Below are 18716 nucleotides of genomic sequence, written 5' to 3' on the forward strand. Positions count from 1 at the left end.
TAAAGCTGAGAGGAACTCCAGGTACCCATCACCAGGACAGACATCATCCTTGGAGCATTATAGGTCCTGACCTCATCTTGATCCAAACACCATGTTGTAGGGCAGCTCTCTGGACTGCCTCTCCCCACCTGCACTGCCATGCAGACACAAAGTGTGTGCATGGCAGTGTGCGTGGGTAGGGCTGTCATCTTCTCCTACCTCTTGGCCCTTGCACTCATCAGGAGTCCTAAGGTAGGGAACCAAAGCAGCTCCACGAGCATTTCACCACCATGAAATAAGAGATGATATGAAGCTGTAGGGGCTGCAAGCCTCTTGAAGGCAAAATTAGTAGTAACAACTACCTTTGAAACTATAGAAACACTGAAAAGATGGGATGCTGTTCAGCAAGAAATGGGAAAGATGCTAAAGGTAGGCAAGAAGACCACACTGAGCATCCAGGACAGGGTTTGACTGGGGTAGCAGTCCTTCAAAGACTGCTGATCCACCCAAGGGAGGGCCAAGGCATCCAAGGGAGACAGTGATTAGTGTCAATCAACAGTGCAGTGCTGCTTTGAGAGAGGCAAACCACCCGTGTAGGTAGGAACATGGGGTGAAAGACATGCAATATCATTCTTCAAGTTTGCTGACTCTCCTTGGCACTGGCAAGTCCTCAGCTGGGGTCATGTGTGCTTCTCCAGGCATCACCAGTCAGTAAGGATGCGGAGCAAAGGCAGAACAATTTGCATGGGTAGAGATCTAGAAAATATGACCTAAGAAGGTAGTAGGGGGGTGTAGAGGGGATTTAGCTGAGAACAGGTTAAAAGTAGACATAGGAACAGTCTTAAAATATTTTGAAAAGCAGCCATAAAGAAGAAAGGAGTAGACTCTTCCCCATGTCCACTATGAAGAAGACAAGAAATAATTTACAGCAAGGGATGTTCAGGTTAGATATTGGGAAGAAACACTCAAGAAGATCAGTTAAGCATGAGGACAGTTTCAGAAGGCAGAAACAGCTTTCTTACTGGAGGGGTTTATGAACATACTAGACAAGCATGAGTCAGGAATAAGATGAGGACAACTGATCCTGTTTTAGGGCAGAAGGAGGCTTCCTGCGTTCCTTCCACCTTTATTTTCTACGAACACTCCCAGGCTGGTGTAACAGCCACAGAAAGAAATAGACAAGTTTGAGCTTTCAGCCACAATTCCTTTTGCCTCATAAATCCTCTTTCCCCGCCTGCCCTCCCATCTGCCTCTTTAACCTGAAGAGTTTTTCATTGGCAATGTGATGCTGTTGGTATGTTAAAAGTATTCCTGGCATTCCCCATCAAGGACATTCCTGGTGTCACCATCAAAGATCGGAGGTTGTTGTCTTTCACATCGCATAGCACACGACTGCCTTCAAGGTCAACCTGACTTACCTAGAGGCTGCTCAACATCCCGTCGGGCTTTGGGGGAGTAGAAGAAACCCCGCTCTCCACACACCAGGTAAAGAGCTTCCACCAAGTGGGAGCCACAGAGGTGCTGGTTGGCAACTGCATGGCTGGTCCCAGGGCCAGAAAGAGCGAGAAGGGCCAAGAGAGGCAGCGACTCGATCCAGAGAGCCATCGTGAGTAGGGTGAGGCCTAGGGATAAGAGACAGAGGAGATACAGGGAGGTCTAGGAGGAAGAAGTAAGTTGTCAAACATCTTATGTCCTTCAGGTCCTTTGGCATGAAAATGAGACCAAAGTAGCAGATGGACCTTCTAAAGATGACCTATCTTGAGAGGGAAGGAGAGCTTTCTGCATCAGGCTTTACAAGTCACACTGACTAACAATTACTAGCAGAAGTCCATCTCCATCCATATGCTCACATCAGTTCTGACCTCCCTGCTGTCTTCCCCCAAAAGGCCAAACTAGACCAGAAAAGCCATCCCACTCAGTCCTGGAGCATACATGCCCAGGAGAGCTGAGATCAGCAGACACCTTCAGAGGAAAACCCCTCTCTGCCAAGTCAGAAGGGGCTGTTATTTATGATGATGGCTCAAACCCAGCACAATGTGCTCAAAGACTTGAGGAGACCTCATTTTCTTGGACTAGCAAGCCAGCACTTGTTACCACCAGCTACATCAAGAAAACAGCTGGGCAAAAAAGGGTAGAAGCTAAAAAAACTTACCCAAAAAGGAGCTAAAAAGACTTACCCAAAGAAGTGGCAGCAAGAGATGGAGAGAAGGTTGCTCTGAGAGATGAAGACTGGTTGGTTGGTAGTAAGATCCCCATTCTCTCCCATATTTATATGCTTTACATTAGGCCAAGTGACATAAGAGCCAGTGTGGGCCCCACCTCCTCAATGACACTCTAGCCAAAATTTTTGCTGCTTGTGCACATTAATTTCCTTCTACGTAACATCAACAGGTCTTTAAGCAAGTTAAGATAGAAGCAATAGTTTACAGTTTCCATCTCATTTCATCCAACCTGTTTTTGTTTCCCTGAAGCTCTGTCCTGAGCTATCAGTGACCCTTTTAGCAGGAGATAATGGTGCTATCACAGCTGTGATGATTGCTAATGACACTCATACTGGCAATAGGCACTGCTGGCATTGAGGTGGCTCAACAGCTGTTTCTGAAATGTAAAATTAAAGGCAAACATGTTAATCTGTTTGACTAATAACACCTTGGAAAGTATGCAGTGATGGGACCAAGGTGTAGGTGAGACCATGCTACCGTCAGGTGTTCAAGGAAGGAAAACACATTATTGCTACTTGCAGCCTCACTCACTGGCCACATGGTCCACAGAGAGAGACACGTGCCCACGGGTTGGGTTGGGGGAGGAATAACATCTGCATTTTACAGGAGACCTTTGGTGGTTGTTCTAGCTCAGGGTGGGGACAGAGTTAGAGCATTTAAAATTTTATATGTGAAAAAATAAGCCTTCTCCCCTTGGCCCACTGAAAGGCAGGTCCCTTCCTTCATCTGCTGGGTGTCCCTTCAAATCCCTGTTCGGGATTAAGCGGAGCAGAAACTCAGTCTCTGCCATTTGCAGGTGAGAGCTCTGAGCACCTCCGCTCTTCTCTCTGGGGCTCTGCCCAAAATTTTATCTTCGACATCAAGAAACATTTCTGGTAAATCCCAGTAAAAACCAGGAGGTAGCTGATGATCTCCGGGGAGATCTTATAGCAGCCTTCCAATACCTGAAGGGGCTACAAGAAAGCTGGGGAAGGACTTTTCATGAGGGCAGTTAATGACAAAACAAGGGGAAATGGGTTTAAGCTGAAAGAGGGGAGGTTTAAATTAGATATTAGGAAGAAATTGTTTGGTGTGAGGGTGGTCAGACACTGGAACAGGTTGCCCAGAGAAGCTGTGGCTGCTCCTCCCTGGAAGTGTTCAAGGCCAGGCTGGATGAGGCTTTGAGCAACCTGGTCTAGTGGAAGGTGTCCCTGCTGCTGGCAGGGGGGTTGGGACTGGATGATCTTTAAGGTCCCTTCCAATCCTAACCATTCTATGATTCTATGATCTCCATTCTGGCTGGTAAATTCACTTTTAATAGGAGATGATGATGCAGGGGTGGTCCACTGGCTTCCATGGGTGTGAGCTTGGCAACAGATCTAGCTCTCTGTCTTTCACAACATTACCCCATTTTTTTTTGATACCCCTGTGCTCAACTTTTCCGACACTGCTTGTACATTTTTTCTGCTTGAAGTATATTTTATTTTCCTTTCCCCCTGCCTGAAAAGGCTTATTTTAAATGCCGGGGATGAGATGATCTTCAAACTTCCTATTGCTCTAAATGTCGAGACTACAAGTGCTCAGCACCACAGAAAAGGAGACAATTTCATCTCTTTGCACTCTTAGAATAAGCTTGATTCTCCATCCACCATATAAAGCAGAAGGAAGTTCACTGAAATCAGCAGAATGCCTTGAGATTTGAACCAGATTTCTTGAGTAGCCAAAGCAATTCCATCCATGAGCATCTAGGAGGTAGGAAGTCCCATATGCCCCTGCCACGGCTTTAAGTGTGAAGTATCATATGTTTACTAAATGACTGCGATTGCAAAAAGGTTTGTGAGAAATGCTCCATCTCTGATGAGCGTCCAGGGAAGGGGACTCATTTGCTCCAACGGATGTGAGACAAGGTTATCAGTTACATCCCTGCCATGTAGGGCTCTTTTGGCCTCCTGCTAATAAATCCAAGTTGTGATGCTCAACTACAGTTAATAGCATTAGTGCACAACGTGTAACACTATCTCTGTCTCCCTTCCCCTCAAAAACGATATTGGATGTAATTGAATGACCTAGTGGTATATCCATGAAGAGGGTCTTAGGTTTCAGCAAGATATGAGTACAGGGAATTCACTTACTCGGACCTTCTTTCTAGTAGGAGATGGGGAAATAGCAGCTCCATGGGGTAAAACCTGCCATTTTACCCCATTTCAAGTAGGTTGGCAAAGCCAGGAGCAGAAACCTTGTGCCACTCACGCTTCCTGCAGAGCAGGGAGCCCTCACCTGGCAGCTCACACAAAGGGGATAACTTGCAGAATGACCCTACAGATCCCCTTAGCAGTCACCTTCCTGCAGTCACCACACTCATGAGGTCTAATGGACCTCAGGCCAGTGGTCACCTTGGAAAGGCACCAGAGCAGGGTGCTCCCTGGGTTCATCACACTCTGAGATTTGCCATTTAGGGTTTTCCTTCTTGCATTTTTGAGCATTACCTGAGCTTACCTGAACTCATGTTTTATTGACAGTGGGACTTTGTGAGGGAGGCTCCTCTATCCCCTATCTTCTTTCTTCTGGGTAGCTTCTCTGCTGGGCTTACCCCACTGATGTAGCAAGAAAAGCTATTTTATTTTGTTCTGGAAGTGCCATAAGTGCCTTGTTATTAGTCTATCACTTCCCTTACTCTTGGCTAACCAAATCCTGGAGGTAGCATCAAAAATCGTGTGGTATTTCTGCAGCATGCCCCAGCAGGGAAGGGTTGACTTCAAGTGAGAGTTCAGGAATCCCTCTTGGCTCTCTGTAGCTTGGGTGCAGAAATAAACCAGAAGATTTATGGGAAGGAAAAATGATATCACACTGGCTCAAAGTTCAGCATGGGCCAATCTTTTTTGCAAAAGTTTCCTATTATGATTTTTTTCCCCCTTTCCAAAATATGATCACTTTGATTATTTATTGGAAATCATATTTTCTTACCATAAATGGTCCTTTGGAATATGAAAAATGCTAGCAGTGATCTAAACGGATATAAAATGGATATAAACTACGGAAAGCTTTAGATGGAAAACTCCCATGTCAGCAGTGAACTGAGAGAGGGGCCAACGGGGGAGCCCGTTTCTTGAAGGAAAAGCTTTTTCTACAGAAAAATCTCAGTTCACTTCTTCCATGTTGGGCTTCCCCATGATTTTCAAGTGATTAGGCAGCAATGGGCCAATCGCTCATCCATAATTTCTGCTACATGTGCCTTCTGTGAATCCCCCAGCTCCTCAGCTCTTCACTTGGGTGGGAGCAGCTGGGTGGGAGTGGGCTGCTTCTGGTTCCTGCCCTTCATGCTAAACCACCTTTGGACGTGACTTTAAGCCACTTCCCTTACTCACATCCCCCCGACCTCGAGCAGTTGCATCAGTGGGAACGAGGTTTAGGCAATCCCTGGTGCCATGTAATCAAGTTTTACAGTCCATTGCCAGCACAATAAAATCTTTACTACTGTGGATGTCTAACATTTTCAAACCCTGTCCTGAAGAAATAACAAACCCGCTACGGGGGAACTAGTTAACAATTACAAGTTTGTGCAAGTTTTACTGACAGCAAAGGTCAGGTCTGGAGACCAGTGAGGTCTGAGAGCACCCCAAGATGCCACCCATGTCCCCACTGATGCTTTCATGCTTGGTGGCCACCACCGGCTCTGCTCTGCCCATCCCAGGTGTGTGTTACCCCAGAAGCAGAGCAACATGGCAGTGACCTTGTGTCTTCTTTTCCCTGGAGAGCAAATCTGGTGGCTTGTGAAACAGGTGCTGCCTGCCAATGCACCCCCATTGCCAAAACATGGTCCCAAGGACGCTAGAGGGGTCAGCACCCCCAAGAGCAGCTTTTGGGAGTGGTCAGCCCCTGGGAGATGCCCCAGTATGGCCACTGGTAGCTGGGGAAGTGTAGCTGGGACAATGCACTCCAGCACATGGGCTGTTTGAGCTACAGAGGTGTAGTTTTTTGCTCAGCACGGGGAGATGGGGACCCCCCCAGGCCCAGTGGTTGCCCTCTCCAGGCTTTGCTCTGCTCCCCATGTGGGGTCCAGCAGCAGCCAGTGGCATGGCATGAAGTGGAGAAGCTGGCATCCTTGATGCTCCTTGTCTCCATGTGGCTTCCAGCAGCTGTGCTCCTGTTGGAGTGTCCAAACATCCTTGGAGCAGCAGCATGGGACCTCCCCACCAGCAGCAGTGGTGCAAGATGAAGGGTGGGGAGGTCAACCTGATGGGAATGCTTACAACCAAATCCTGCCATGCCAAAGATATGACGTGGTAGCTACTGTGGGCTCAGAGAGGAGAGGGGGCTGCTGTAGCAAAAGGTGAGGTTCTGAAGCTTATCTGGAGCCACACAATGAGAGATGCTCTTGCTTGAAAGGGGAATTGTGCAAGCAGAGAAGAGGGCCACTCACTGGGATACAAGTAATCTCAGCTGCTTCTATAAACTAATCCAGGTGTCCGCTGCAGTGCAGGGCACGTGAGCCATCCTCATCGCCCCACGGGCCACCAGGCCCAAGGAAGATGCTCTTGCCAGATCATGGATTTCACAATTTTCCACATTTTTCCAGGACAGGGACATTATTTTACTGCTTAGAGCACAAAGGGTCTATTCTTAAAACAGAGGGTGTAACCCAAAGCCCAGTGTAACCAACCAGGTCTGACCCATCGGTTTCCACCACCTTTGGATTAGCTGCTAACAGCAGAGAGGGTCTTGAGGTCTCCACACCTCTGGAGATGCAGTTCACTGGCAGAAGATGCTCCAGGGAGCAACTCTGAAGAGCCAGTGACTTTAATTAGAGGACAAGGGAGTTTCCCAGGTGTGCTGTGGCTCTGAGAACAGCCTCCTATGACCCAAACCCTCTGGCCTCCCCTCCCGAGCACATCACACCTCTCAGCAGGGAAATTCTGACCTTTGGCCAGCCCAGCTCACCTGGAACCATAGAACCTGCAAATTGGTTTGGATGCACCTTGCTCAAGGCCCCCCCTGGTCTCTGCAGGTTCAAACCTCTATAAAAGTACAGCTACCCAAGTAAAATTGACCAAATTTAATGATATCTAGAGTAAAGCTCCCAAAATCTCTCTCATCTACCTTGGGAAGAGCAGATGCTTGGTTATAAATACAGGTGGAAAAAATCAGGTGTGCTCCTTTTAACCCTATTAAAATATTACTGGCCACATGTTTTTTGAGAAGGTAGAGGAGAAAATAGCACCTAAGAGCTGTTAATAGTTCCTAGACACAGCTATTAGCAAACGCAGCAGAACAAATTAGTCTGTTTATCAATGAGAGGATGAAATCTGTGGCTATTAATGGTCCAAAAGTAATCCCTGGCGTAGGTAGAGGAACATTAGAAGAGGTGATGACACCCTGCTCGAGGACAAGTAATGAACAACAAAAGTAACAAATAAGTTCCACAGAGTGGAGAAGTGCTGGGAAAGTAGCCTGATCAGCACCAATCCAAAAATACACATGTTCAGCACTGATCCCACATCTATCCTTCTTCACGTTGTGGAAGTCCACAAGAACAACCACAGAGGATCTTGACTTGGTCCTCAGGAAACAACTGTGAGAGGGGCCATTGAGTCCATCAAGGAGGTTTCTCCAGCATCCCCAACTGTAGGTGCTGAAGTCTCATGGTGCCACCACCATGGCTTCCACAGAAGGTGGCATCCCAGGCACCGCTTGGCATGGCTGATCTGGAGAAGCCTTTGGTAAAATAGAGAAGAAGAAGACCTGGTCCTTGGCCATGATGCTGGAAAGGATGGATAGGCCAGTAGAGAACAGTAGATATAACGAAAAGTGGTGGTGTTATAACCAGCTGAGGCAGCAAGGGGGTGAAGAGAAAAATGTTAAAAGATGAAGGAATGGTTTTCACTGGTTCAGACTGGATTTGTCTCCTGCTGGAAAGTGGTCTCATGGATTAAAAATAAATTATCATGTCACATACACGTGTGTTTCCTGCCACTGCTCAGCTCTGTAGCTGTGGGTGCACCATGGACATCTACCGTGGTTTCCCTGATGATAAAATCGAGGGCTGTGAGTGATACTGTAAGAGGAGGTTGAGGAACAACGTACTCATTCTCACACCACACTTTCTGCTGAGTTTAAGTATGAACATTTGAGACTATGTTTTCTAGAATAAACTTTACTTTAAAAGTCCCTGCTTTGCTATTAGGGGGCTCTCAGAGATTTTAGCTGACACTGCCCTGATGCTGCTGCCCTGAGGCTCCACTTTCTCCATCCAGGAGATGTGTCTTCCCATCCAGAGATGCCACTCACTCCTTCACCTTTGCAGGGTGCTCTGAGATACAGGAAGGTCTAGGAGGAAGAAATAAGTTGTCATCAAGCATCTAATGTCCTTCAGGTCCTTCAGCATGAAAATGAGACCAAAATAGCAGATGGACCTTCTCCCAGGACAGGAGCTGTGATTTCTTCCTCCTTCCCTCTCACTCCTACAGCATCACCCGTGTGGGAATTGGTGTTTCGCTGACCAGCACAGCTCTGTGCCAAAGGACCTCTCCTACCACAGCAGCCAGCAGTGGATAAAACCCAACCCACCTTGCTCTTGTCTGCTCCCAGGCATCCATCTCCCTGGCGTTATCCCCCACTACGCTGGTTATTCCTCACTCCTGGGATGCTGTGCTGGGGCGGGAGGTGCCAAGGACTTGCAGAAGGGTTGACCCCCTCCCTGCTCACACTCAGCCAGACCCCACTGTAGAGTGCTCTGATCTCCCCTACCAGGGCATGGGGACTCCCAGGTCCAATATCATTAATTATCACTGGGTAAGTGGATTGTTTTGAGCACTTAAAGCTACTTGAAGGATTTGGATGCACAGCAGTAACCGGTCCGTAGGCTTGGCTGAGGGTTCCTAGACAAGGAGGTGTAAATCCTACTGATAAGGCTTGTTAGTGTTAGGGGGCTGGGGAGGGGGAGGTGGGGGGTGTTTGGAGCCAGGCACAGAAATCTCCGGGGGCTGGGAAGGGTGAGCCCACCACTGCAGCCCACTCCTCTTGCCCGGGAGCCCCTGGCCGGGGGGAGGCACTGGGGTGCTGCGGGCAGTCGGGGTCAGGCTGATTTACAGCAGCGGAGGAACTGGGGCTGTTAATTCAAAGTTGCCGCTTATCGGTGTTTAGAAAGCAAGCTCCGATCTGTTGGTTAGTGATTTGGCCTTTGCTGTAAATAGAGGGGCCCCGTGCTTTGCTCTGACATTTTTGTCCTTATTATTGTGTCTCAGCCTCTGAGGGAGGTGGGAGAGTTATTTAAGGCTGACCTTAGTGGAAGGAAAATGAACAACTCCCTTACCCCACCCTGTTTTTCTCTCCACCGTTCCGGGTAACAACTGTTGCATTGAAGTATCTGTGTGAGATACTTAATCCTCTACTGTCCATGCAAATATTTTGTAGATCAATTCACCCTGCTGTGCCCAGAGAAAATAACCACGAAGAGGCCAAGTAGAACTAATGTCAGGAGTGAAAAAATTGATTTTGCATCATTATCCCTCCAGGAAAACCAATGTGGATGGGCCTTGACTCCATCAGGTGCTGGAGCTCACCGCTGAGCCAGTCCAGTCTTGTATTGCTGTGGTTCAGGTCTAACCCAAACCTGTGGTCCACACGAGTTTCAAAACCAGTTGCTCCATCCCAAGCTGAACCTCTGAACATCACATACAGAAATACATGATAATGGCTGGTTGGAACTGGAGGGAGTATTTTGGATTTCAGGAAATTTAGATCAAGACCCAAACCCTCTACAGTTCTAGAGGAGGAGTCTGAACGGGTCCCATCCCTGTTGGGATGTACATGGTTTTGTGAGGCTTGTAGTACAGAATTCAACATGTGCATGTGCTCCAGCTGCTCCTGGGTGATACACACCGTGTACAAGATGGTACAAAGTGAATTCCTTAAAAAAGACGTGAAGAAACCCTCGTTCATTTGCAGCACAGCACTTGCAAGACTAAAAAATGTCTAATCTGGTCATTTGATTGACCTGCCACCACCAACCCTACCAGCTGCACAGCGAGAGTGCTGCAAGGCTATGGTAGCAAGTCTGGGGTGAACTCACATAGTGTTTTAAATCCTTTACCTAATCTTTGCAAACTTCTCAGCTAAAAAAAAAAAAAAAAAAAAAAAAAAAAAAAAAAAAAAAAAAAAAAAAGAAGAAACCTCGTGATCATTTTTCAAGACATTTTAGACACTGTCTGCTTTCAGCCATGCCAGAAAAATGTCAAAAGATCATCTTTCTCCTAGAAAACCCAGAGCTTTCCCAAACATTATAATGAACAAGTGTAGGAAAACTGAAAACAAATTCTTTGCAGTGGAAAGTGCAGTACCTTTTCTGGTCCCTGAGGGGAAAAAAACAAGTCTGATTTGAGCTGGATTAGCAGCACGAATGACAGCTCAGGTCAGCCGCAGTCTTATCCGAATCAATTCCCGTCTCTGGGGGGGAGCGGTGCGTGTGTGTGCACATACCTGCAGCTATAGGATTTGTAAATAATTGAGTTCTTCTGATCCGTACTGTCACAGCACAAGAAGAAAGATTTGGTCCTGAGGGGGCTGACAGAGGTTCAAGCCCCAGATCTGCCACTTATAGACACTTCTTGCCAAAGCTGTTTAGGCATGTAATTACTTTTCAGGCTCCGCGCTTGGTCTGAGTCTCTCTGATTCTCTGCCTCCTTTTATCTGTCAGCCTTTTACAGGGACAAGAGTACTCCTCTACCTCACAAGCGTGTAATGAAGATGAATTCATTACAGCTGTAACACTTTAACGAGCACTGTGAAGATACAGGGGGATCCTTACAAGTCCTAAATTAGGAAACTCCCTCTCAGACAGTGCTGGGGGTGCCTGGATGTATGGTCCAGACCTGTGCTGGCAATACATTAATCCATCTCTGTCCAGGATTCTGGAAGGGATTTAACCAGAGAAAGAGTTTGGCTTTCACCTAAAAACCAAGCTTGCAGCAGTCACTGGAATTAAGTTTCCTTAAACATAATGATAACTCTGGAGTAGGAAACACTTAGGTGGCCTTGGGCATCTCTTCGGGTCTCCAGGGGTGCGTTCCAGTTCCTGGGCATCCTGTATCCCATCCACCACTACCACATGGATGCAGCAGATGCCTTAGGTCATCTAAAATAGTGCCAATGCTTAAGCAAGTGGGATCCACCCCTAATTACTCTTAGAAGGATGTTCAACACATTCAGGATTGGGGTTGCATAGCCTGGTTACGAGCAAACAGGACACCACCACCAGGCACGGTGTGTTTGTCGGCGTTCCTCCATGGCCAGTATTACTGGAACTGGAGAGAAATAGTGAGGAGGCTGGGAGAGAAAGCACGTAGGGAAGGCAAGCCCCCTGGTGTGTTACTATTTAAAATAGACCTCCCAACTACTGTTCCGTGCATAATTGTGCAATTGGTAATATCCTGGCAAAGAAAGGCTTAGATCAGCTCGTCTGCAAAACAAGAGGCCATTTTCCACCTCTGAGTTAACATTTTGCAGGAGCCCAGGTTGTGGATCCTCTGTCGTAACGGGCCCCAGGTTGGATTTGGTGTCCTGCCTGCAGGCAAGACGGCCGACGTGAATCGGGACAGCAGAAGGATGTAAGAGCCAAACTCAGGATGCTAGACCAGAAATATATAGATTTTTTTTTTTATTCTGAATATCATGTCAGCAGCAGCACGATTCCAAAATGAAAAATAATTCTGTTTTGTATTTCTTTACACAGAGAGACAGACAGACAGACAGATCCACCCACAGCAGCAGCAGCGACAACAGCGAGAGGCCGCTCAGCGAGGCACGGGGACACGCAGAGGCCAGAGGGAACGGTGGGGCCTGGCTCTGAAGAAGGCTTTTCTCCTTTCCTCTTCCCTCCACAGCCCACACTCCATCTCTGGGAGGGTTTAACCTGGACTGACCCATCACCTTGGCTTTCTCCAGGTCACTTTTTATAGAGCTTGCAGCCACGTTTGGTGAAGGAAACGGCATAAAGGCTCCCATGACCCACCCAAAGGACATGAGCTTGTGTTTAGCTCTAAGCAGCCAGATAATCCTACAAATCTGCTCCACTGTCAGGAAAAGGGAATTTATAAAGACTTTTGGTGGAGGGTGTGACTGGGTAGATCCTCAAAGTTTTTTCCTCAGAGAGATCTTGTTCAAGGCAACTCTACAAATCTGACCAGCCTTGTGCACAACACTTAAGGAATATCTTAAAACAAAATTGAAAGCCTGGGAAAAATTTAAAAAGACTCAGGAAAAAGCCTAAACCAGGAATACTGGAGGACTACAGGAAATCCCAGCAATATCAGAGATTACAGGAGGGGCCATGGGCGCCTCTCTAGCCCAGAGGAAGCTGATGGGTGATAGAGACCAAATGTTCCCCGATATGGGTGAGCAGATGACAAGAGACTTGAGGATACGCTGCCTCTGTTAGTGGGACCGGTATGGGAAGCAGCAATAATCTGTGCTGACCAAGTCAAGGCAACATCAGCTGCTTCAATGGGAAAATTGTGTTTTAAAAGAATCTACCAAGTGACTTGAAATAACTTTGTCTCTAGAAAAGGAATACCATCTAGTGGCCCAAAAAGGCAATAAGGAGGTGCAACGGCAATTAAGAGAATCAGAGGAATTTAGAGAAAGAGAAGGAAAAACTGCAGAAATAAGGAGAGGGATTAACATATATAGTGCAGTGATTCACCCTGGAGCAAAGGAGAGCTCAAAAGGGACCTGATCATAGTAAATGTAAAGCTAAAATTAGACACTTGCAAAAGCAGATTGGGATGCAAAAATTAAAAATAACTGCTGTAGCTGGAGGAAGTGGTGGAGAGAACTGGATCAGGAGTCGTCAGAGGAAGATGATTTCAAGGATGATATGGGCAAATGGGAAAAGAAAGAGAAGTTGAGAAGAGCAGCATATCCCACAAAGACCATCCTGGAGCAGACAGGTACAGGAGATCAAACTGCTGTAGCTGTTAAAATGAAGAAAAGTGATGCCAAGGCAGGTAGCTGCAGATGTGAAGCCACTGAAAGAAAACACGACAGTGTAGTGGAGTGGAGTGGAGGACTTAGAGAAACTGCTTCCAATTTTGAATTAAATGGGAATTAAGTGGCAAGTTGATTAGAGCATGTGTTCCACCAGCTTTTATTCATTGCACGTTGGGCACCTCCTTGATGAACATTTAATCAGGCCATCACAGGCATTTAATCAAATTTCCCAGCAGAACAGTGAGACAAGGCTGCAACTGGCAGCGTTAACCTCAGTCCATAAGCTTGAGGAAGATGGACAGTCTTTAATGAACTGATGGGGAGCTGCTCGAATGCCAGCAGGACATGGTACCATGTACCAACCATCACTCCCAAGGGAGCACAGGTATCTCCACCATCCCTGGCAGCCCCGAGGCTGACTCAGGCTCCTTGGACAGCGGATGAATTAGGAAAGCCAGCGGCACAAACGCACCCCCACGATTCACAGCAAACTCCCATATGGCAAAATGCAGGGGAAGAAGCAATTTACAGAGTTGCTTTCACATTAAGAGAAAAAAAATATACTTTTACTGGTGTCCCACAGGGCTGAGCACCTGCCCTGCCACACACGCTCGCGTTAGGAAAGTGCTTGAATGATGGTATCCGGGGGACAAAGAAAAGAAATTGTCTTCTGTGGGTGATATTCAGGGGACTGCAGCCACAGAAGAAGAGGTATAAGAGAGAAGTAGCTGAGTTTTAAAATTAATAGACCAAATGAGATTTAAAGTCAATTCAAATACGGCACATTTAATGCAACCCCAGGTTAACTGCTTGGGATTTGGAACTGGTGAAACGAGAAGATGTAGATGTTTGAAAGGTTAAGCTTTCTGTGAAATAAAAACTCCTACTAATCAGTCCCAACTCTGAAGAGTGCTGGGAGGATTTAATTTCTTATGGCAGCATATCTATAACTGTGCTAGTATCTTATGGCAGCATATCCATCTTTGCTAGTACCAGCAGAGCATTATGGATGTGACAGAAAAAGAATCAGGAAGGGAGCTGGAGCAAAGAGTAAGATGATGCTGTATCTAATGTGAAAGAAGCTGCTTGAAAAGCTCCTGCACTAAAATTCCCAGTCTAAGGAAAATTATTTGTAAGAAGTATTTCAACATTAATATGGGATTGAGGGATTGGAACTAGATGATCTTTAAGGTCCCTTCCAATCCAAACCATTCTATGATTCTATGATTCTAACATGAGCTGATTCTGTAGGAGCAGTACTGTTACAGTAAAATAGTGAAGGGAAATTAACACCAGTAGCATGAGAGTCCTCTGCTCTCCAGGACCAACATTTCCATGGTCATGAGAAAGCCTGGTTAGAAGCAATGATGGTCTTCAATGATTTCCCCCTCAACAGTCCAGTTGCACCCCAGTCTACTCATACTCTGCTCCTAAGCACAAAGAGAAGAAATGGTTATTAAAGTGGATATCCTTTTAAAGGAAAACAGCAATAAACAGTGCTTAATTTGAGTAAGGAAGAAAAATAATCCAAGATACTGCTATTAGTGGAATGTGGTAACAAATCGTGGGGAAACTGGAGAAGGGATGCCCTATAAAATATTTCTCTACAGACAGCTACTGTGCTGATAATAGAATAAAATACTGGATGCATGATAGGGAGAAAGGCAATGGCAAGCACGTAATGGGACAACCATGAAGAAAACAGGAGGCTTATTTAGAGGGAGAGTGGGAATAAAATATATGTAAAGGATGTTAAAGTACATGGGAAGACTGAAAGCAATACTGAGAAACAATTTAGTGAGCAAGTAGATAAATAGACTCAGAGTCTGTTTACTGCAGCCCCAAGCAGGAACCAGCTAAAAGAAAAGATGGGATAGATAGGGTGGCCAGACGAAAGAGAGTGAGTTATCTGAGACTGTCATAGTAAGTTACACAAAGGAGTACAGGGTACTCTGATAGGAGTGCAAATAATTTATATTTGGCCCCAAATGAAGCAAGAAATAGATGACATAAATAAAAACTGCATAAGGTGTGCAATGATGTAAAGAGGACTAGTAAGAGGAAGCTGCCAACTCTACTGCACTGGCTGAACCAAGGACCTTGGCAAATACTGCAAAGGGATCATCCAGATAAACTGTCACAAACTAAAGAAGGGTATCAGTATCTCCTTGTCACCATGAATATCTTTCCGGGATGGGTTGAGGCTCTTCCACCTAAAAGGAATACAGCCACTGGAACTGTAAATATGCTGTTAAAGAAAATTGTCCATAGGTATGGAACAGCAGCTGAGATAGGATGAGATGAAGAGCCAGGGGGGTGTTGTAAGTGAAGTAACTCAAGCCTTAATGAGTAACCTGGGGATTAAGAAAGGACTGTATATACCCTACCACCTGCAATCCTCCAGACTGGTAGAAAGAAATGAGTCAGACTATTAAAAATAGACTAAAGAAAATTGTAGGACACTATCCCAAATGATGGGCTGAAAAGTTAACCTCTACGGTAGCAGTTTTAAGAAGCAGTGACAGATTAGGGACTGGTTTACAACCCTACCGTATTTTGTTTGGACCTATGTCCAAGACTCTAAAATATTATGGCAGGATAAAGAAGAAAACAAGGCTTGGGTAGAAGTAGCAGCATGAGAAAAATAAGTAAAATGAGAAAGGAAGAATCCAATTCATGCATGGCTTATAAAATAAGGGGCCAACTAATGTATTTGAAATCAGATAAATAGGAACAAAATGGAGAGAGACCTATTATGTTACTAATAGGATAAGTCCTCTAAGATATTAAATAGACGAGGGCAATGGTAAATACAAACGAGTTCATGTTTCTCAGATGTCCCCCTAAGGAGACAAAAAATTCTGGAATCTGTCATGAATTTGTCAAGAACACAGACAGAGAAAATGCCCCAAAGAGGAACCTCCGGCGCCTGCTCATCCCGAGCCCCCGCACTCACAGCGCGTCCCAGCACAACCTCATCCCTCGGCAGCGAGGGGTGCAGCCAGCCTGGTGTTTACCAACTGCCTGGCTGCAGTGGGTCTGTTCATGTGCTTGCACACTAACGGGGCTGGTTTATGCTTTGAGTTTTACTTATTTGCTATTTTTTGTAGGGCAAAGGATTTACTACAGCTCCTCGAGGAAGCAACAGCTGCCAGAGTGATGGAGCAGCAATGCAGACTCCAAGGCAGGGTGGAGAGGTTGAGGGCTCCAGCAGTTGTAAGGATTTTTAACTTGGCTTTACACTCCATATTAATAGTTTTGGTCTTTTTATAAATTGCATTAATTTTAGATATTCAACAAGGCAGATAATGACTGTGAAGTGCTTTGGAGAACTAGAGGTGACCACCTTCAGACCTTTATGGGTTTTGAGGCCAGACTGGAACGTGAACACCTCCACTGAGACTCCCTGCTTGGTCCTGAGGAGGGTCCTGGCATCGCTGCAGGGTTTGCACCATCCTTGCTGCGCTCGCAGGCAGTAACCCAGGAGCTGGAGACCAGCAAAGGAGAGGAGGAACAGTGACCTGAAGGCTTGTAACACAGCATTGCTATTGCTAACAAGGCTATAAGCTGTGCATTAACCACACAGGCTCTATTGTTACATCTTGCCTGTTTGGAGCTTTATTTTCTTCCTCTGTTTTACTGGAGTCACCAAGAAGATTTTCATGGCTAGATAACTAACCTATGACCTAACCTGCCTTAGTCTTGCATAGCTTGCTCCAGCTATTTAATCTACCAGTAATAACTTAAGACTTCAAATTAAAAATTGTTACAGCTCTTCAGGGAGCCTTGAGAGTTACAGCTCAAGATCTGTATCCACCCAGATTGGGAAATCATAGCTAAAGCTTTGGAAAAACTGCTCTAAAATGACAATAACTGAATGAACTTGGTAGTTTTATTTGTTTACAGGACAATCCTCCGAGGAGGAGCAACTCGAGAAGAAGCAGCCAGCCCTAGTGTGGAACTGCTGATTTCAGTAATGGCTTTTTAAGCAATTTAGAAGGAATTTAGGAGAAGGGGTCAAATAAGAAAGGAAACAGAAAGGAGGGATTGAAGCAAGTGGGAGCCTAAGTGCTGTCAGTAGCTAAGTAGTTAAAATTTGAGAGAACTGGGGGTTAAGTATATGTGTGTGAAGGTCCAAAATAAGATAAAGTGTTATGGATTGTAAACTATTATGAGAGCCACAGTAGAAGTAACACTGGAAAGCGATGGTATATATAAGTATTGGAGGATACTTACACCTAAGAGCCAAAATTTAACTGCTAAGCCTTGCATTTCGTTAAAGAGGAAATTATAAAAATCATATACAGCAGATAAAGATGGTAAAAGTCTATATAGAAAATATTATAACTGATCATGCAAACAACTATGTAATTCTCCCCTTTGCTGTCCCCCACAGCTGTGTAGCTGCCTCCACGCATCCCAAGCCCAGCTCTGATACTGCACAGCTGCATAACCTTGGGCCAAACTTCTGAGCAAACCGCTAAGTTATGAGACAGCCTGTGAGAAGATAAGAAGGGCAAAAGCAGGGGGAGGAAAACTGGGAGCTTTGGGTCAGATCAAGCCATCCATATCTACAGTGAAAGCTGGATGGAGCTGGGTTTGAGCACCCAAATCATATCTTACCTTCCTCAGAAATGGCCAGCGATGGCATTAGTCACACACCTGAGCTACATCAGGTGACAGAGACATTGGGATACCTAAGAACAAGATGATGGTGTACCTGTGTAATAGACTGGAAAAGTGAAATTGTGGCCTCCCAAGGACTGTCAAACTCAGGACACCAGTGGCTCCACTCAGTCTGCAAGAACCAATCAACTCAGGACACCAAGAGGCTGCTGAGGCTGCCCAGGGCCACCAGCACACAGGAACATCAATATCCATGACTGCTATCTGCTGTGAAGGGTGGCAGCTGGGCTCTTGAGCACTCCCTGCTGCTGGGGCTTTTAAAAGAGGGTTTGAAGGGGGTGCCCACGCTCTGGTCTGGGGTGGCCAGGGCTTGCACTGGGTCCTTGTGCTGGGGAGGATGCAGGTAGATCAAGGCTCCTCTCTGCCAGCCAGGCAACTCCTGGCTTAGGTCAATTCAGATGTTCAGGAGAGCTTTTTGCAGCCTGGTGGGGTGGTGCAGCTCAGGGGTTTGTCCCCAAGCATCCCCCTGTGCAAGAAGCTGAGGGGGAGGCTGGGAGCTGAAATTTCAAATCTCATAGGGTTGGTTCAGGCAGAAAAGCTTTTAGAGCAGCTCTGTATTTCCCAAATGTATGAGGCTCTAAGAGGCAGGAGATGGTGGGGACTGAGGGTCCCTCATGAAGTTGCTATAGGAGTTGCTTTGGGGCTAAAAAAGCAGATTAATTTATTCTCTTAAACTGCAAAAAATAGATTTTCTCTCTCTTTCTATTTTTTTTTTTAATTTTTTTTTTTTTTTTAAATAAAGAAGCTTTTCTCCTCTTCCTCACCCCCAGGAGCCTAGCACACAGATCTTGACTTGAACTTTGTAGCTTGGCCATGCTTTTGGTCTGTGCTAAGCGTCTTCCAGCAGTCAATAGAAAAGCTACCCAA

General features: G+C 46.0%; 1 protein-coding gene across 1 annotated transcript in view; it reads right to left on the bottom strand.

The window, feature by feature from the left end:
* INS (insulin) overlaps positions 1–1584 on the bottom strand; it is a 3499-nt gene extending 1915 nt beyond the window's left edge. The window contains exons 1-3 of the mRNA XM_010162683.1: positions 1389–1584; positions 1077–1112; positions 129–152 (exon numbers count right to left, since the gene is read on the bottom strand). Coding sequence (XP_010160985.1) covers positions 129–152; positions 1077–1112; positions 1389–1584 — 256 coding nt within the window. The remainder of the gene's footprint in view (positions 1–128; positions 153–1076; positions 1113–1388) is intronic.
* Positions 1585–18716: the final 17132 nt, after the last annotated feature.

Source organism: Antrostomus carolinensis, unplaced genomic scaffold, assembly GCF_000700745.2.
Source record: "Antrostomus carolinensis isolate BGI_N321 unplaced genomic scaffold, ASM70074v2 scaffold11292, whole genome shotgun sequence".
NCBI lineage: Eukaryota > Metazoa > Chordata > Aves > Caprimulgiformes > Caprimulgidae > Antrostomus > Antrostomus carolinensis.